A 21,948-nucleotide genomic window follows, 5' to 3' on the forward strand; every position below is an offset into this window, starting at 1 on the left:
AGCACTATCCCCTAACTCCCTCCAGATATTGTCCACAAACCAGGTACCGAGAGGATTAGTGACCAACCCGATTTTACTCAAGTCTTTTCACCAAGGAGAGGCCCAAGTTTGAGGTAAAGTGACATGAGAAACCGACCCATACTTAGAGTCCACCATTTTTACCCATAAAGCCTTTTAATCCTGCAATCTGCGCCATTTCCATTTACCTATAAAACGTCATTAAAACGAGCCAGATCTCGAATACCCAAACCACCCAACAATTTTGGCTTACAAACCTCCGACCATGTAACCCAAGCAATACCTTTCCCACCTCTTTTGTTTCCCCATAAGAATTTCGATTGAAGAGAAACTAATTTAGCCAACACTTTTTTTGGAGCTTTATAGAGAGAAAACAAATAAGTCAGAATGTTCGAAAGAACCGAATTTAGAAGAACCGACATACCCCCAAACGAAATGTGCTTACACTTCGAAGAGGTAAGTTTCTTAGCCACCAAGTCAAGAACGGTTTGCCAAATGGATATCCTCCTAGGATTAGCCCCCACTGGGATACCTAGATAGAGGAAAGGAAAGGAACCAATTTGACAAGCTTAAAAATCCAAAACTTCAATCATAAAATAATGAGGAACCCCTATTCCAAACAAAGAACTCTTGTAGGCATTGACCTTCAAACCTGATGCTAGCACAAAACACATCAGGAATGACATGATACTCCAAAGATTTGAAATCGAAGGTTTGCACGCAATCATTGTATCATCAGAAAATTGTAAATCACACACCTCCACATTATTTCTACCAATTTTATAACCATCCAATAAACACAAAGATCTAGCTTTCCGCATCAACCCTACAAGACCTTCAGCTACCATAAGAAAAAGAAAAGGCGCCATGGGGTCTCCCTGTCGAAGATCTTTGGACACAGAGAACTGATTCGAAGGTGGGCCATTGACTAAAACTGACATGGAAGTAGAAGAAAGACACCCATTTATCCAACATCTCCAGTTTTCCGTAAAACCAAACCTAGATAACATGTAATCAAGGAAGCTCCAATCAACCAAATCGTAACCTTTCTCAAAATCAACTTTCAACAATAAAAAACATCCTTATGTCTTTTAGCCAAATGAATAATTGTATTAATAATCACAGTAACATCTAAAATATTCCTATCATGGACAAACATTGATTGAGAAGTGCTAACCAGAGAATTCATTACCAATTTCAGCCTTTCAGCCAAGATTTTAGTCAGACATTTTATTTTCGGAATTAAAGTGATAAAGAAGAGTTTAGACCCCTCGGTAGCTTCCCTTGCATGTAGAATTCCTGAACAAAGAGGATAATATGAAACTTAACAATTTCCCAACAAGCTTTAAAAAAATTAAAGTTGAAACCATTAGGCCCCAGACTTTTATCCCTAGCACAACTCCACACAACCGCTTTGATTTCCTCCTCAGAAAATCTATCGTCCAGATCAGAAATTTGAGAAGGAGAAAGGCACCAAAAATCAACTCCATCCAGTGTTGACTTTGTTGACAAATTAGTATAAAATAACCCCGTAAAGTATCCAACAATCCCATTCCTAATGTTGATATCGTCATCACACCAACAGTTGTCAATCCAAACCCCAAGAATTTGGTTTCTTCGCCACCTACTATTGATACAAGCATGGAAGTAAGAAGAGTTTGCATCCCCCTCCTTTAGCCACTTACCTCTAGATTTTTGTCTCAATAAATTATCTTTCCAAATAGTTGTCTTCCACCAATCGGTTACAAGACCCTTTCTTTCAGAAATTTGATTACCATCAAGGGTAACCAATTCACTCAAAATATCGAAGGATTGAATATCCTTAGATAGAAAACCAAGCTTTGTGTCAAGGCAGCCAAAAATCTCATTGTTCCACATCTTGAGGGTCCATTTCAACATCTTCAACTTTTCTTTGGCAATAAAGGCCCTCCTTCCCTGAATAACAAACTCACCCCAAGCTTTAGAAACCACATCATGGAAGCTCTGATGTTGTACCCAACAGTTATTGAACTTAAAAGGAATAAGGCCAAACACCACATTCCTATGACGCAAAATAATTGGACAATGGTCAGAGATATCCTTGTTCAGAGCCCACTGCGAAGAGGTTGGCCAATCATTCACCCACTCTAAAGATAGAAGGAACATATCCAATCTACTCATAGAGCCATTAGAAGAGTGATACGAAGTAACACTTCTCTTAATTAAGGGAAGGTCAATTAGTTCCATTTCACCTAACCAAGTATTATAAAAACTAGCTTCCTTCCTGCAGAATGAAGCAGTAGACCCTTTTTTTCTGACACACTCCGCACAACATTAAAATCACCAAAAATACACCATCGAGCAACACCTAATGAAGTTTTAACGCTTAACAATTCCTCCCAAAGCTGTCTTATTAGGGATAAAAGACAAGGAGAGTAAACATTGACCAACACACAATAAACTTGAGAAGGCAACCACATTCCTTTCACCACCAGAAACCTAGATCCTCTGAAGGTAGAAGTCTTCTGAAATTTAGATGAATCCCAAATAGATAAATTCCACCCAAGTTCCCCGAAGCTGGAGTAACCTCCCAATCACAGTTGGAATTACCCCACAACCCAACATAAACAGAATCATCACACACATCCAACTTAGTTTCTTCGATACCAACAAAATCAACATTAAACTTTGAAATTAAACACTTAACTCCCTTTTTTTTAAAGGAGCTCCCAACACCTCTTACATTAGAGGACACATAATTCATGGGGAACTCACGACATCCCTGTGGTTGTTCTGAAGAAAACCCATCCTATCTCTCTCCTCCAAAGCAACAAGTTTAGAGATTAATTCTTCTGCAGCACCAGCATAAGAAGTCCTTAAAGACTTACCGATACTCCACAACTTGTGATGTGAACCTCTTGGGTAAAAGGCTCTTGAAACGATCTATCTTGGTTGGTGTATGGCCTAGGCTCACGGTTGAGTTAAGCCTTTGAGATATGCAGCGGAAATAACTTGTGTTTTGGATAAAAGAAGATGGAAAAGAGATGAGGTGAGGCGCCACAAACAATTCAGTTGTTTGATAAGCCAAGTGATGCTCGCCACAAGAACTTGGTTCTTGATAAGAACTTTTAATCTTGGTTCAGCCAAGAAGGTTTGGAGAATACTCTCACAAGGATATAATCCTCTTTGATTCACAAAGGAATACAATTTAGTTTGACTCAAAGTTGTTTATTCCTCAACATAGAACATTACATATATAGTGGTTTGGCTTGCTTTGCCTCCACGAAATTACCATGAAAATAAAGCCTAATAACTAACAAACTTAATGACTAGGCCAAATGAACTTCAATGCCACGGTTGGATGAGCATGGGATTCTCCTCAACCTTAAGTGCACGGCTCCCTCATTAAGTGAAATGGTTAAGAGACTTGAAGACTCCTTAATGCTCACGAGCAAGCCTTGATGAGCTTCATAGGATTCTTCGAATTTGGCACATGGCAAATGTTGAGTTTATGCCATGTTAATGCTCCTCGGTTCCACTTGAATGTTGGCATAGGATTCCTTTGGCAATGAATGAATTTCCCACTGCTAATGGTGGCTGAAGAGCTCAATGAATATCATAGGATTCCGTTGGGATGAGTTGGTAGGCTACCAACGGCTAAGTCATGTGCATAAAGCACCTTTAATGCACCAATAAAGTCCCAAACGGCCATATGCAATTTCCACATGAGAAACTTTGCTCCAATGGCCTTAGAAATGACTTAGAATGCCTCAGAATGAATTATGCTCAGGTGGTTTTGTTCCAACGGTCCAGACATAGCCTTAAAGCTCCATAAATGCTCCTTTAAGCCTCTCCACGGTCATCTTGAAGATTCCCTCGAGCAAAGGTCTTCCAACGGCCAAATTAGACTCTAAATACATGCCAAATAATATTAGACAAAGATAGAATAAGTTTGGTTCACGAAAATATTAAGTTGGTCCAACCATTAAATTGTCGGTTACATCCAAGCAATAAAGTGTCGGTTACACTTTTAGGCTTGTTTTAACTACTCATGAGTCAAATTTTATTCTGGTCAATTTTTATGGGCAGATTTATGACAAATATGCTTAAATTAATTAAACTAAGTGTTCGACAAAAGTTAGCCCACACATTTATTATAGAAATTAAAATGACTCAATACTAATTAAATTGACTAGGCCTGACTCGGTCAGGCAACGCCCAGCGCCTGATGCAGCATGCTAGGCGCATGCGCCTCGGTCAGATTTCCTGGCCAGGCCAGTCTGGCCCAGCACCTGGTGCATCACTGGGTGCACCAAGGTTCCAAGTTTCCCAACCCGGTCAGGGTTGTCTCGGTCAGGAATGGAGCATGATGCGTCTGGCTCCGTGCCAGGGCCATTTTTGGCGCCTTGCCTAGACCCGTGGCCTGAGTCATACGCATGGCCTGAGTCCTACGCATGGCCTGGTCCTTCCTTGGCTCGGTCAGAGCCATGGACCAAGATGCTAGTGAGCATCTTTACACCCCCTTGGGCTATTTTTGGTTCACCATCATGGATCAACATTGTGAGTTGTCCAATGGCATTTTGAACCCTTTTTGCCCGAGCCCTAGTCATAGGGCCACTCATGCCTTCAAGACCACCAAGATCAAGATTAGGCTCTTTGAGGATCATATCATCTTGTCTGTTAAGTCATCACCATTACAATTTCCTGCACACATTTGAATATGAAATTGAGTTATTAATCAAGGAATCCAAAGTCTCTTCATTTTTGTTGTTCCCTTGTCCGATAGAACCACCGTACAATCTTTCTTGCTTCTCTTACCATTTCTCTTTTTAAAAGACTGAGCCCTGTAATAGATTGCCAAATTAGGCTTGAGAGTAGGGAAAAATAAGATGAAGAGGGGAATTTCTTGATTTTGTGTTTCTTTAATTTATGGATTGGAATGTTTGAAGAAGAAGTTGGTTCTGAAATAGAAGAAGAACCTAAGACCCTTATTGTAGAATTTTTGATAAAATTACACCCAGACTGATCCCTTTTCATTTTTGAACTAATTTGGACTTGAACCGTAGAGCCCACCACGAGATCCACAAACTCATCCTCCTTCATCCCTAAATCAAAATTCATGTGTTTCCCACGTGGAGAATTTAAAAAATTCTCATCACATAAATTAGGCTCACAACATTCTAGCCCATTTGGTACACAAGGACCAGACATCTCTTGAAAACCTAAGTCAACCACTTTGCCTTTTCTACTTTTTTCTCTCTCCCAGTCTTCCTTTTTAGACTTGGAGCCACACTCAAGCCTTTCATCACAGTTAAAGCTTTTCTGAACCTCATTTCCAACCTTTGGTTCCTCCATTGTCAAAATTGTGAAAGGCGGTGTTGTGTCAACTATTATTGTTGCCCCAACACCTAAAAGATCAATGGATGGCTCATTGTTGCAACCACCAAACCTCTGAACTTCATGAAACCCTGAAACAACAATCTGACCATGACCCATTTTTTCCACGTCATGGCTGACATCATCATCCTCTCCTACCGAAGAGTTGTCTTTTTCATCTACATTGTCCTCCGACCAGTATTCACCGTCCTCTGAATCAAGACAGTCAGTCCCTTCTTCATTCCATATTTCCTTAAGAGCAACATCGTTTGAATAAGAGACCAAACGAGGGTCTTCTTCAACCAGTAAAAAATCAAAAGCTAGATCTCTTATCATCACCTTCTACACCAACTTGATCACTCGGCCAACCGAGGTAATAAGTGAAAGTACAAGTGTCAAAGTGTTGCACTATTAAATTGCCTATGTTTTGATGAAGCTAAGGATTCATTGAAAGCTTGAGGATGACTCAACAAATCAACATCTCATGGACTCAAGGATCTCATATCTAGACTAAGTCTTACAAGAATTATTTTTAGAGTCCTAGATTTGTGTCTTAGATATTGAGTCTAGGTTAGGTAAACCTAGGTGCAATACTCACAAGTCTTAAAAATAATCAAATCATTTACATGAGACATGCCATCTAGATTATTATATGTTCATGCATTAATCATACATGTTATTTGTGCATCATAGACATAATATATTAGTAAAACATGTATAGTTGATAAGCATAACATATAGGTAGTTTATCATTTTATCATTTAACTGAAAAATATGCCAGTTAATCGATTAAGAAATGAGTTAATTGATTAACGTGAATTCAGTTTTAAGATATAACTGAATACCTGAAATCAGTTATTCTCAACAACCCGTTAATCGATTAAAAGGGCACTTAATTGATTAAGTAGGTCTCATAAAGCTTTTTTTATATAAACTGTGTTTTTAGGTCTTGCACCATATATCATCTCTTACTAAGTTGCATATTTTTTGTGCTCATTTATGTCATTTTAGGCAGAGAGAAATGCATAGTGAGATATAGTATCATGTTTAGGGTTTAATTGTGATCTAATTGCATGTGATTAATGTGTTAACATTTGCTATCTTCTTTTGCGTGATTCTTCCATTTCTTTAGAAGAATTCTAGGATAGAAATTCTTTGTTTTCGCACATCAATTAACTCATACATATTCATGCTTACTTGTGAGTCTTGTATAGGGTTTTTAGCTGAGATTTAATTGTGATATTTTGAGCTACATTGTGCTTGATAATACTCTGTTTTTTGTATTGTATTTGTGTTGTAATAAGGGAAATCGTCTCTTGGTATCGTACCACCAAAGAGACTCAGTGAGTCTTCACCAAGACTTAGAGGTCTTGAGTTTAGAACGTTTCTTGGTTGTGGCTAGATCGTAAGAAAGGTTTTCTTAGGCGATTAGGTGAGTCAAACCAAGAAATTGGATTCTTGGATTCAAGAAGGGAGCATCTAAGTTTGTGTATTGGAAGTGTGCATGTAAAAATACATTCGTTTCAATATTAGTGAAGAAAATCTCCTAAGATCAGAAGGGGAGGCTTGGATGTAGTTTGCAAGTGGACCCACAAACGAACCAGGATAAAATTCCTTGTTGTAGGCTATTTCTATCCTTAATCTCTTTAATTTCAAGTTGTAACAATTGCCTAATTTTAGCAGATAATTTGGATACTGTAAAATTGTCATATTGAGTTTAATTTTGTTCAAGTATATTTGCTTTATCTGATTATCGGTTAGTGGCTGAGCAATAAGCCACTTCACAACTTGATGTTTTATGTGAGTTAATCGATTATGACAGAGCGTTAATCGATTAACTAGGGCTTTTCTAGAATAGGGCTTCAGTGCAAAAATCGGTAATTGGTAACCACGACACCTATCCTCCCCCCACACACACTTATAAGTGTGTTTTGTCCATTTATACCTAACAATAAGAAGCACTCGGCCGTAATCCACCCTGTCCATGTTTAATGTACTCTCATCCAACGTCACAAACTCTCTAATTGTCTTTGTTAACGTCTAAAAAAATTCCACAGACCAAGCTACTATTGGGACACCCCAACATTTTACCCAAACAGCTTTCGAAGACACTTTGTCTAAAGGATTCCATTTCCTAATCGACCTGAATAGGTTTTGGCACCACTCCACATCTAGGTTGATAAACTGACCATAATTCACATATGGTAGGAATCTCCCCAATTAAACAACTCTACATCGAGGATATTTTCCAAAGACTTCACCTTTTCCTCTGAGACCCCAAAATGCAGGGGTTCCTCCACCATAACCTGAAGAGTGGGTTTCGTTTTATTTTCGGAAAGCAATGCATCCTTCCAAGAATGATGAAAACCTCTTGCATGATCTGGATGGTTCCTTATAAAAGAAGAAGTTGAGTTATTGGAAAGAAAGCCTCCCCAACCTCCTTATTTCGGTTGCCTAGGGGCCTTCACTGACCAGTTGTACGGCTTCTCCGACCTCCTTCCTCCTTCTTTCTCGAGTATCTAGGTCTATTAATCTTGATTTTGTAGTTTCCAACCCAAATCCTTTCAAGAGTAGATAACAAAAAGCCTTCTTCATCTTTTTGATTGAATCTAACAAAGCCAAAACGATTACCTCTTTTATCCCTTTTATGAGGAATGAACACTACCCTAACTTTCCCCCATTTTGCGAAGACCTTCCACACCTCAGCTGCCATGACTGTTTGGGAAATTGGTAAAGAAAAAAGAGGATTCGGCTGATTGAAGAGTTTTATAGAAGCCAAAATGTTGAAATTTTTTATGACTAAGCAAAGGCGGCTTGCTCCCCCTTAAACTTACGTTCTCCCAACTTCTTCCCCTTATTTGTGGAGAGTTACCCCTACCTCTCCTCTCTCCAAACGTCCAAAAGGTCTTCTTGAGATAACCTTCTGAAATTCTCTATTGCTGGGAAGCCTCTCAGACTCTGTTTCACCGAAGTCTCTTCAATTAGTAATACGAAGATGACTTTCTCTCTCAACCCTCTTCTCTCTCTCTCGTCTCTCTTACCATACCTACTTCCTTTTCAATTGTTTAGTAAGACTATTGTCTAAAAAAATTAGTTACTATGTATAAAATATAATACATATCTAACTTAATATGAGTATATAAGTCACTCCATAAACTTATAATGTAAATTATTAAAATTACCCTCCCCCTCTAAGCACTAAATATTCATTATATTCCAACATATTCTTGTATATAATTCTACTTATTCACTACGTCAGATACGTCTTTAACAACGGTCCGTTAACAACACTTTCTAGCACAACATTGTTAAATACAATGTGAAAGATAATTAACAACGTTCTTTTAAACAAATGCTGTTAAATTTGATATGTGAATATAACTTTAACAACACTTTCTTCATGGAGTGTTGTTGTATATAGGGCTAAGATATGTAACATCACTTTTTTAAATAAGCATTGTTGATTTGAATCTATTTAACAGTGTTTGCTTAAATAATCATCGTTAAAAGTGAACATTTAACAACGTTTGCTTTAATAAGGGATGTTAAAAGTCATATGTTCAAAAACGTTTGTTTTAGTTATTACTTAATATGTATTTATGAAATTATTTTATTTTATTTTAAAATATATCACTCGAGTAAATATTACACGAAAATAATCCAAATTGTTAATAGAAACTCATATGTTAGTTTTGCATATATAACACAACTTGATCATACATATACGAAAAATGCAATTTTTATTATTTCAAAAACTATATTATAAATCACCAAACAATATTATTAAAATAGAATATTAAGGTATGTGATTTGACACAATAAAAACTCATATTTGGTAAGTAAATTATATTATTCATCATTCAATTATCAAAAGTTGAACATAATACAACAACTAAATAATTTTAAAGAATTTTGATATTTAACAGCATTTTTGTAAGCAAACGATGTTGATTTGAATTTATTTAACAATGTTTGCTTAAATAAGTACTGTTAAAGATAACATATCAACAAGGCTCATTACAATAACCACTATTAAAAGTCATATATTCAAAAAACGTTAATTATAGTGAGGGTCAATCTTTGCAGATTTAAAAACAAAACCTCACACACAATAATATTACTTATTATTCAGTATTCTATTTTTCTTACTCTTTTTCTCTTCTTAGTTTCTCTCTTCAAGCAAGTTATTAGCTTTTGGTTTCCATTTTCGAGTACAAGGTGAATCATTATCTTATTTTACCTTATTTATTTTTCTTTGATTCACTCTTGTTGTTTGCACTTACATCTATATTAACTGCTTATTTTATAATATAGAAAATGTCAATATTGAAGCTAGGTAGAGTTGTTGGTGATTTACCAAACTTGCAATCTCTGTATGTATTTCTTGCATTTTGCTACTATTTTTTCATCCATGTTTTCTATGTAAAAAAAATTCTCAATGGTAAATAGGAGCTAAGAGCCCAGCAGAAAACAACAAAGGAAACTACAAACCCTACAATATGTAGTGTTTGCACTGTCTAGAAACAAATAAATGGAACAAAAACTAGGAGCAATATCAAAAATGCGGAACCTCAACCCCATGTCCAGTCCATGTTTCGCAAAAGAGTCAGCGACTGTGTTGGATACTTGGAAAATATGCATGCACCGAATTTGATGAAATATGTCCATGACGGTCCGAATCTGAGTTACCAAGACAACACAAGGATGGGAATTCTCACAGCCCATGTTAATCAGATCAATACTACATGTAGAGTCAGAGTCCACACAGATATACATGAAACCACGTTGGAGTAGAAGACGAAGACCAATGAGGATACCCCACAGTTCGACGTGCAAGGCCGAGCAGTTGTCCAACGTCTTTGCAAAAGCAAAAATGAAAATTCTAAAGTGGTTCCTAACCACTCCACCAACACAGCAACAAGAGAAGAAGAAGAGAAGGCCCCATCAGTAAAGGATGAAGGGTTAGCCAGCATATTATCAAAGATTAACTTGTTTCTAGATTGCCAAATCACATCAATTACAACACCAAAAATCAATCTCCACTCAAACCACCACTCCATCTTTTATTGCATTTGGCATTGCCTTTGACCCACTGTTGCATATCTAGAGCAAAGAAATGGTGATCAACAACCTGCCCAAATAGAAAGTTTCACACAAATTTGACAAATTGACAGTCACGCAAGGCATGCAACACTGATTCCACTTCAAGGCAATGCGGACAAGCATTAGATTCAGCCATGGATAGCCTTAACCGTTGAACATTGGTAGGCAACCCATTAGTAATAATACCCCAAAGAAGCAAATTAATATGATACAGGCCCTTCGAGTTCCAAATCCCCTATGGAACCGTTGAGCATTGATTATTATTATTGAATCTAAACTATGTATTTCTGTATTTTTATTTCTTCAGTTAAAGGAGAGAAGAAATTCATAGATTTGTCCTTTACATCTTCACCACCTTCGTCCCTTTTATTACTGCATATAATCTTCTAGGTTTATGGATTTGAACTAAAGTAGATCAGTTCATAAAATGGTTTATGAATTGGGTTTTTAGAATGATGTTTATATTGTCAAATTCTAGTAAATATGGTGGAATTGGGCATACTTGTTATATGTTTAATATAATGTCAAAGAGAGATTTTGCCTTATTTAAAAGTAGACATTTAACAGTGCTTGCTTCAGTGAGCACGATTAAATGTTTATTTTCTAAGCGCTTCAAAAACGTTGTTTAATATAACCTTATATTCTACCGCGCTCACAAAGACAATGTCCAATGACCGTTGTTGAATGAAATTTTAAACGCTGTTGTTTTGTTATTCTAGTGTAGTGATCGTAATAAATTAATACGAACCGATTTTCAAACATCATTTATACAAATCACCATAAAAATATATTTAGACAAACCTATATTAAAATGAAAGCATATGTAATTAATTCTGTCATTTTAAATTCCTTAAACAAACAACTTTCTTAGGAGTTAGGACATTTTTTAAGAAAATCCTATTTTTTATTACATGTGGAACATAAAGCATATCAGAAAACAAATCACAACTAGCATGTGAAGCAAATCTCAACAGAGAATTAAAATAAAAAAGAATCGCATCATCCAACTCCAAATAAGAAATCGAATTAAGGTTGAGAGTTAATAAATAAAATAAAAATTCTTGAGAGACAACACAGACAAGTTGTCTCATCTATTAAAGGTGACGTTAATTTCAAACTGTCATTCTAAAATGAAGTTATTAAAATGTAATTAATTCTGTCATTTTAAATTTTGTCAGAGACTTTATCAATCTACTTGTTAATGTTAAAGCCGTTTCCTGGCCCAGAATATTTTCTACTTAGTTGCTATCTTGGGCCTTAAGCTGCTAAATAGTAAGGTTAAGAAAATATTTATATCCCATTAGTGTATCATTCGTTTTTAATTCAATTTCGTACATGTTTCCTATTACCTCTTACGTTGACCATAATTTATTTATATTTTTTTATGCTGATTTTAAGGATCACGCTTGAGTGGCAACATAATGTAGAAACACCGTTGTAATTATGGTGTGACTTCCATTATGATTTAGTACTTTAATTATAGACATAGGAGAAACTATAAACAACTCCTTAACCTAATAATCTAAGTTTCTATTAGATTTATAGGATAATCAAAATGTTAAGAATTTAATTTTTGTGAGTGACACTTGATGAAAGAGACAATCATATACTCTGAAAAGAATTAGTTTCATATTATAAAATGAGAGATATCCTAGTAGAAAAAAAGACAGAGAGAATCTTTTTTTTTTCTTTATGATTTACTGTATTCTATAAACTATTAGACTTCAGTTGCAATCTTTCTTAACTTTGATATACATAATATTGACGACATCTCATAAGTGAACACTTATGGAAAAAGAAGTATCAAGCTTGAATGCTTAATTGATGCTTATTAAAATATTCATATCCATAATTTCTGGGTGGTGACTGATTGTATAAGAAATTTCTTTCCATTGTTGTAATTATGCTGTCACTTAAACTCCCCCGGTAAATACTTTTCTCATCTAAAGTGTGAACATTTTGTTAATGAAATTATAGGGTGGTATAATCATTGACGGTGCTATACATGTTCCAGGGTGTGCAAATCCACATCCTGTATTTTTAAAAACAATTGTGTATAAAATCACTTATAATTTTATAACCCTAAAATTTATTTATTTTTTGTAAACGACATAACATAAAAATAAATAATAATTATCATGTTAAATTATTTTATAATATGAATATGCAACTTAAAGAACTTCAGGATCATATTTGAGACAAGTACTCAACTGCTTTTTTTTATGTCTTGTTTGAGTCTAGTAGATTTCTTTTCTCTAATTTTGATATGGAAAAGTGAATGAATTTGCAAAAAAACTCTGCGTAATTTTTGTTCAACTGATTTGGCGATGTTTGATAATCAACTCAAAACTTACTTAAATCATTGATATACATTTTGATATGGAAAAGTGATTAAATTTGCAAAAAAACTATGCATGATTTTTTGTTCAGCTGATTTGGCGATGTTTGATAATCAACTTGAGACTTACTTACATCATTGATATGCATAACAATATTGATTTTGCTTCTTTGAAATGAATCAATAATTTTTCACACAAGTTGGTTGAAATTGGAATTCACATTGTTTACATATTAATTTATATTTTTTCGAAGTTAGCAATATAACCATAGCAAGAATTTTTTTTCAATTATGAAAATGTGAAAAATAGGTTGTGTAAACGAATGGGAGATACATGGATGAATGATTGTCTAGTGACTTATATTTAGTGAAAAGTGTTCTATAACATTGACAACAAATTAATCGTTCAAAGATTTCTAAATATGAAATCACATTACATTAATTGTGATATATCTAATTTATTTGATTAAATTTTTTAAAATTTTGCAATTTTACATTAATATTTAGTATTTTTATAATTGATGATATTTATCATTTTAATTTTTAATATATGTTGCACACCCTACTTCTGGATCCTAGATCTGCTACTGGATATGATATTTAAATACTATTTCAGATTGAAGGATTAATTTAAATCTAAGGCACTAAGGGTTAATTTAACATAAGTAAAAAAATGTATATTGAAATACTAAATTAAATATCACCACGTCTGCTCCTACTTGCTCAAACAAATTCTCAACTTTAGTCAACGAATTCAGTCTCATATCATCACGAAAGAATGGAGCAATTTGGTGTGAGATTATTTTGTAAGGGAAATCTATTTGAATAATACAGAAAAAACGATAGACCAACTATTATTCCTCAAAATTCATTTTTCTTGGTAACTTTAAGAGGTTGGTTCGAGACTTGTTTATATTTTTTTGCTTATTCCAAACCAACTTTTCCACATAACCTTTTTAGTTAGGTTGAGGAATGACTCAAATTCTTAATTTAATTTTTTCTTTGGCCATAAATAAAAATAATAATAAGATGGGTTATTGCAAATAATGACCAACTAAGTGGAATTTTTTATTTATTATTTTTTTCATTATTTTTTAAATAAATTTCCATCTCATATTTTTGGACGCTACTAATCATATTTAAACTTTTTTACATTTATTTTTAAATTTCTTATACTAATAGAGATGATGAAAGCGCCACAAAAATCAAATAAACATTAGAATTTTTTCATTATGTTTGTTATAACATGTAAACTTTTAAACATTTCATGTATATTTTTAAACTTATCTTATCTATGTATGGTCATAATGTCGTGTCCATACCCTAGTTTAATTTGTTAGAAAGAGCTGATAAGACTTATGTATGATGAAGTGGAGGAATATAATTTCTCCATAAAGTTTGTCCAAGTATATACCAAGGAAGATCCTTTAATCCACTTTTCTCTACACCTACAAAAGCCACTAATAAGAACTACATATTTGCCTCACTTTAGCACCACCATTAAGGTCTCACACATAGTTTTCACTTCTCAGCTTTTAGCTGCTTTCATAAGTTACCTTCTTTTCTCTTAAAATTGGCATCAAAATGAGTCTTAGCTTCAGATTCTGGGAAGGTTACTGCATCAAGGATCATCGCCATGGAAGTATTCCTCATGCTACTTCTATAAGTTAGGTCGTACATGTAAGGTTCAAACCTAAATGTAGGGCAACCATGATTCCTTGGCAATGTTTCCTAAATCCCATACCATATATATAATCCCATACCATATATATATATATATATATATATGTTATCAGTTTTTGCAATTAGTTTATTTTGTTATTTTGCTGTTGTGCCCCATTAGCTTCTCAAGTTGAAAGCTTACAAATTATTGGATATTTAAACTTGTGACCTTTTTTTTGTTTTACTAATTTCTTTATTGTATTTTTCTACTGCTTTGCGATTTATATTCAGAAGCCATACACTGGTTTAACTTGCTGTCGTGTCCCATCTTTAGAAATTTATTGAGTAACTTTGGATAATACATATTAATAGTCAATAAATATCTTATTGAAAATATCATTAACATGGTAAAGAAAATATAGTTAAAGAATGGTAACATCCAAATTGTTAGATCTCTAGAATGATCAAAAGATTAAAGATTTAATTTTTTGGAATAACACTCATTGAACAATTACCAAAAAAAATAAATAAATACATCTCCGTAATACAAAAAAAAAATCTTTTGTGGTCTAGTCGGATGTATTATCTGGGCGAGACAATCTTGTTTCCGAATCAACTGCACATTCATTGAACTAGGTTATATATATATTTTATATAAAGGTATGTACATATATATTTATCTTTAATTTTATATATATTAAATAAATATTATTATTCGAGCTGACGAAGTAATCCAATGAGTTAAAACTAAAAAGTTCACAAACTCTTGATACAAACCAAATCAATTTGAGTTAACGAGTCAAATTGAACAGTTTGTGAATTCGATATGAAAATATAGCTTATTTTGAATTTAGGAGGAGTTTGAAGTCGAACATATCCTTATCAAGTCGAGCTTATGTTCAACTCGATTAGATCTGTTTTCGGCTTTAACCAAAATTGATTAAATTTTTAAAAGTTGATAAAATAATCTTAAAAGGAGAGAATAACTATTAAGATTATAAATTCAAAGGAAAAAGTTTTTTCTTCTTCATTTTACAATTAGATTGTGCATCCGGCATGTAGGTGAGTGTTGACCATTATGGTGATATAGTTCATACATTGACAATGAGAAAACATACAAGTTAGTATGCTATATGCATTTATCATTGAAAGTTGGAAGTAATAGATAAATTTTTGTTTTGGTGCTTTTGCTTTAATGGAAACTAATAGTTTATCTCCCAATGATGTTAGGGGTCTAGGGTCTCCATTGTTTGCTCTTCATAGTAATAAGACTTTTATCAAGTAAGATAACAAAAAACTAAAGAAAAATATGTAGACATTCAAGTGTAAAAGTTTTTTATACACTATATTATTCATTAATTTTTTTTTAATCATCACTAAAGAAAACTAAGTACTACTTAAAAGGCTTTTCATTTTGACAAGTTACAAGTTAATGCAACTACAAAACCAATGAAAGCTGTTTCAAAGCTCTTACAGAAAATTCCACCTTCCACACTTTGTTGTTCATACCGTTACTCATCTTCTCTTCAAGAAAATTCCTCATTGCTCAATGATTTCACAAACTTCTGCTACCACAGAGACCTTCACAGAGCCATGCACGCTTTGGAAACCATGGAAAAACATGGTGTCTATGCTGATGCCGTTACTTATTCTAATCTCATCAAGTGTTGCTTGGCTCATAAGGCTGTTAGAGAAGGCAAGCGCCTTCACCATCATGTATTCTCAAATGGGTATGCGCCAAAAACGTTTTTGATCAACACTTTCCTCAACATGTATGTGAAATTCAACCTCTTGGAAGAGGCACAGAAGCTGTTTGATGAAATGCCTGAACGAAATGTTGTGTCGTGGACGACTATGATATCTGCTTACTCTTATATTAAACTCAATGATAGGGCCATGAGGCTTTTTGTTTTGATGGTTAGAGATGGGGTGATGCCTAACATGTTTACTTTCTCTTCTGTTTTGAGAGCATGTGAGAGGTTATATGATGTCAAACAGTTGCATTGTAGCATGGTGAAAGTGGGGTTGGAATCTGATGTGTTTGTTCGTAGTGCACTTATTGATGTTTACTCAAAATTGGGTGAGTTGTTGGAAGCTATGAATGTTTTTCGAGAGATGGTGACCGGAGATAATGTTGTTTGGAACTCTATTATTGCTGCTTTTGCTCAGCACAGTGATGGGGATGAGGCTTTGTACCTCTACAAGAGCATGAGGAGAGCTAGCTTTCCTGCCGATCAGTCAACACTCACGAGTGTTTTGAGAGCGTGTACTAGTTTGTCGTTGTTAGAGTTAGGGAGGCAGGTTCATGTTCATGTGCTGAAATTTGACCAGGATCTTATCCTTAACAATGCACTGTTGGATATGTACTGTAAGTGTGGGAGTTTGGAAGACGCAAAGTTCATTTTCAATAGGATGGCTGAGAAGGATGTAATTTCTTGGAGCACCATGATTGCTGGGCTGGCTCAAAATGGTTTCAGCATGGAGGCACTAAATTTATTTGGCTCCATGAAAGTCCAGGGTCCGAAACCAAACCATATCACAATTCTTGGGGTTCTATTTGCGTGTAGTCATGCAGGGCTAGTAAATGAAGGTTGGTACTATTTTCGATCTATGAAGACCCTTTGTGGGATAGATCCTGGAAGAGAGCACTATGGTTGCATGCTTGATCTTCTTGGAAGAGCTGGAAAGCTCGATGACATGGTTAAGTTAATTCAGGAAATGAACTGCGAACCAGATGTTGTCACATGGAGGACTTTGCTTGATGCATGCAGGGCCCATCGGAATGTGGATTTAGCGGCATATGCTGCTAAGGAGATTCAAAAGTTGGATCCAGAGGACATAGGAGCCTATGTATTGTTGTCTAATATTTATGCAAATTCAAAGAGGTGGAGTGACGTTGCAGAAGTTCGGAAGGCTATGAGAGTAAGGGGCTTAAGGAAAGAACCTGGATGCAGCTGGATTGAAGTCAATAATAAAATACATGCATTTATTTTGGGAGATAAATCACATCCTCAAATAGACGAGATCGATAAACAGTTGAACCAGTTTATTAATAGACTTACTGGTGCTGGTTATGTGCCGGACACAAACTTTGTCCTGCAAGATCTTGAAGGTGAACAGGGAGAAGACTCCCTTAGAAGTCACAGTGAGAAGCTAGCAATTGTTTATGGAATCATGAGCTTTCCAAGGGAGAAAACTATTAGAATATGGAAGAACCTAAAGATCTGTGGAGATTGTCATATATTCGCAAAACTTATAGCCAAGTTAGAGCAACGACACATTGTAATTAGAGATCCTATCCGATATCATCATTTTAAAGATGGGGTCTGCTCATGTGGTGATTATTGGTAGCAGATGAGCAGCACACAAAACGTTGATAGAGTCTATGATTGCCATTGGACTCAAAGCAGCATAGTTAAATATACAATCAGCTAATGTTTATTGGACAGTAAAGCTTGTAGCAGTTCCACTGCTGTTAAGTGAAGATGTCAAACAGGTTGAATAAGTTTATTCTTTCTCATTTTCTTGATTTGCTAATGTTAACTTCTTGTTTTTTAAATGGCCAATTTCGACCCTCATCATTAATAGCTCAGTAATTTGTATATACTTATTTATTTGTATTTTGAACTTCATGATTAGGATAAGAGGACTAGCTAACTTAGAGAAACACAGGAAGAGAATGGGAAAGTAGCTGTGGGACACTGTTAAATATGTTTAGTCCTCCACTTAGAAACTGGACAAAAATAGAAGAGAAACTTTCCTTTAAAACCATTTACATAGCATAAAATCCCTAGTAAAAATCACATTTTAACCACTTTAATGGCACTCTTCACTACTAAAAGCTACATAGGGAAAAGTTCAGTTAAGTAAATCTCATAACTAAGAGTTCACTTCTCTCTCTAAAAGTTTGAGAGAACTACTGCAGTTTTACTTTTGGACTTGAACATGGACAATATGCCCTATGTAAAGTGCAACCTTCAATGTACACCTTTCTTAAATCCTTCTGGTTCTTATACATGTAAATCATTCTTGCAGTCTATGATTTGAAGTCCAGCTATTATCATAGATCCATATCATATAGATTTGATAAAGTTTTACATTGCATGTCGACTGACTAATACTTCACCTTTTATATGGGCTTAGATCGAGTCTTCGCATTAAATTTCCAGCTACACATTTAGAGATTTTATAGCTCTTGACATGGTTATGATATTCCTTAAACAATGACCTTAGCAACTTGTTAACAGTACCCATACCAAAATCACATTCCAAACTCCAAACCATAATTAAAGAATAAAGTAAACTTGTTTTCAAAGTTCAAACAAGTTCAAAATCACCACCACATTTCTTGTATTTCTAGATTCACCATTGCGACAAACCCTCACTATTATAGATTGGCTAATTAAAACAAATTTTATATCTATTGGTTTTGTTTGGAGGAGTTGGTTTAAGGCACAATGGATCCCCACGTAAACCAAAATGTCAAGGATTCAATTCCTGAGAAAGCAATACTTATTGAAAAAAATAATCATACAAGTCGAAAGGATTAGTTTCATACTCAAAAGGTACAAAATATCATGGGCTATAGAAAAACTGATATATAGTTTTGGGGAGCACATCTTCTATCTCATGTTATGTGTCACTCAATGTGACATAAGTTATGATTGGTTAAAAAAATATATTGAAGTTAAAAGTTTAATTATCAAGTATTTATCAATCATAACTTATCGCACATGGAGTGACACAATATTGTGGAACAGAAGATGCGGTGTAGTTTTGAACCTTTGACAATTTACACCAAGGAAATAAATTTGGTTGTAAATGAAATGTTGTAACAAAAACAGAGATTGTTCACACTGCAGATGTGCCGCCCGTTTCCGAAAAAACTGCCATACTAAGAAGTGATGACAATCCTCAATTTTCGTAAAACGTAGGGATGCTTTAATGTGTTCAAAAAACGTCTTTGCCACAAGTAACTTATAAAATCCCATAATCACATCATAAAATATATAAACAGTGTCAAAAAAACAATGGGAAAATCAAGTTCTCTGGTACATTTTTCTATGATATTTTTCCTTATCTTTCTTCATGTCTCACCTTTATTAGTGACTTCAACCCCTCCACCAGAATCACCTTTCCTTAAGTGCCTAACAAGCAACACATCATTTTCAAACCAAGTCTCAAACATTGTCTTTGATCAAACCAATGCTTCATATGCCTCCATTCTCCAAGCCTATATCCGCAATGCCAAATTCAACATTTCCACAACACCAAAGCCCTTAATTATTGTCACACCTCTAAATGAACACCATGTCCAAGGCGCCGTTGTTTGTGCGAAAAGCATCGGGGTTAAACTCAGAATAAGGAGTGGTGGCCATGACTATGAGGGTACCTCATATGTCTCCAAGGAACCCTTCATTATCCTTGACATGTTCAATATGAGGAATGTTAGTATAGATGTTCAAAATGAGTTTGCTGTGGTTCAATCAGGCGCGACGACTGGAGAGCTTTATTACAATATTTGGAAGAAGAGTAAAGTTCTTGGCTTTCCTGCAGGGGTTTGTGTTACTCTAGGAATTGGTGGGCATTTGAGTGGAGGAGGGTATGGTAGCATGATGAGAAAATTTGGGCTATCTATTGATCATGTTATTGATGCTAGAATTGTTGATGTCAATGGTAGGATTCTTGATAGAAAAGCTATGGGGGAAGACCTTTTTTGGGCTATTAGAGGAGGCGGTGGCGCGAGTTTTGGAGTCATTGTATCTTATACTATTAAGTTGGTTCGGATACCAGAAATTGTTACTACTTTTGTGGTTGGAAAAACTTTGGAACAGAATGCAACTGAGCTTGTTTTGCAGTGGCAGGAAGTTGCGCCAAGTATCGACGATAGGCTTTTCATGAGGCTGCTATTGCAGCCTTCGAGCTCTGCAGTTGAAAAGGGTAAGACTACAATCCTAGCTAATGTTAATGCTTTGTTTCTTGGTGGGGCAGATGAGCTTGTTGCATTGTTGGGGAAAGAGTTTCCTCTCCTTGGTTTAAAGAAGGAAAATTGTTCTGAAATGAGTTGGGTTGATTCATTGCTTTCTTGGGCAAATTTCGAAAAAGGTGCAAAACCAGAAGCAATGCTTGATAGGAGAACCAACATGGCTAGTTTCCTTAAGAGGAAATCTGATTTTGTTGAAAAGCCAATTTCAAAAGAAGGGTATGAAGGACTATGGAAAGAAATGATTAAATATGACAAAGTAGGACTAGCTTTTAATCCTTATGGAGGAAAAATGAATGAAATTTCAAGTGATGCAACACCATTTCCTCATAGAGCAGGTAACATTTTCAAGATTCAATATTCAGTGACTTGGAAGGAGCCAGGAATTGATGTAGATGAGAAATTTATGGACCAAACTAGAAAGCTATTCAAATACATGACTCCATTTGTTTCTAAAAATCCAAGAAGGGCCTTCTTGAACTATAGGGACATTGATATTGGCATCAATAATTTTGGAAATGATAGTTATCAACAAGGATTGGTTTATGGAGTTAAGTACTTCAATAACAATTTTCAGAGGTTGGTGAAAATCAAGAGTGCAGTTGATCCAGGAAACTTCTTCAGTAATGAACAGAGTATCCCAACACATTCAAGCCATAAGTCCTAATAGAGAATCAAATAATTTAATACTTACCCTACTTTTGGTTTGAGAAAAATGAGAATATTATTTTCCACTTATTAAGTAAGATGTTTTTATAAATAGAGGAAATAGAGAGTTAGTTATCAAGACAACAAAGGTATAGAAACAAGTTAAATCTCATGTTAGAACAACACTTCATAGAAGGTCATATTGACTTCTAACATAAATATGAAGGGTGGTTATACTCTTTGGGGCTATTATTATTATGTTCATTGTTACAAAATAAATGTAGCCTTCGATAACTATCCATTCGTTTTTTGCACATGTTTATTATTTTTATTTCATTGAGTTATTTGAGAGAGTTATATTAGTGAATGTAATATCTATATACTATTAGTAATGATTGAAAATGACGTACCTTTTTACAGTAACATACTATTTTGGTCATAATAAAACATAACTATATTATTATTTTTCTTGATTTAAAAAAAATAGAGTATAAAACATAACTAAATTATTATAATACTATAATTCCTCTTATTAATACAATATCGGTCAAGATATTAATATAATGATATAATGGTTCAATCAATGATTCATTAATTAAATTGTATATCAAGTAAATTAGATATACATATATTATATTATACTGAAAAATTAATAATAAAAGATAACAAATAAAGGAAGTTGTGTGTTTGATATTTCATAATAACATGTTTTTGTGAAGGTTAAGTCACTTTTTTTTTATATTATTTATTTTATTTTGTAATTTTAAATAGTTTTTTATCAATATAATTTGTTTTGACCGATTTTGGACATTACGACTATGTGACCAATAAAATTGTTGTG

General features: G+C 34.5%; 2 protein-coding genes across 3 annotated transcripts; both read left to right on the forward strand.

Moving 5' to 3' along the window:
* On the forward strand, positions 7,484-18,019 carry LOC109361568 (pentatricopeptide repeat-containing protein At2g03880, mitochondrial). 2 transcript variants are annotated; one of them, XM_019607062.1, is made up of 2 exons: positions 7,484-7,488; positions 16,068-18,019. In XM_019607062.1, exon 2 carries the CDS (start codon positions 16,070-16,072, stop codon positions 17,825-17,827), a length of 1,758 nt encoding a protein of 585 aa, XP_019462607.1. In that variant the 5' UTR covers positions 7,484-7,488; positions 16,068-16,069; the 3' UTR covers positions 17,828-18,019. The 2 variants fall into 2 exon arrangements, with proteins under 2 accessions (XP_019462607.1, XP_019462606.1); XM_019607061.1 differs by lacking the exon at positions 7,484-7,488 and having other exon boundaries at positions 15,861-18,019.
* LOC109361741 (berberine bridge enzyme-like 21) lies at positions 19,473-21,175 on the forward strand. Its single transcript, XM_019607280.1, has one exon. It carries the CDS (start codon positions 19,507-19,509, stop codon positions 21,124-21,126), a length of 1,620 nt encoding a protein of 539 aa, XP_019462825.1. The 5' UTR covers positions 19,473-19,506; the 3' UTR covers positions 21,127-21,175.

Source organism: Lupinus angustifolius, chromosome LG12 (genome assembly GCF_001865875.1).
Source record: "Lupinus angustifolius cultivar Tanjil chromosome LG12, LupAngTanjil_v1.0, whole genome shotgun sequence".
Classification (NCBI taxonomy): Eukaryota; Viridiplantae; Streptophyta; class Magnoliopsida; order Fabales; family Fabaceae; genus Lupinus; species Lupinus angustifolius.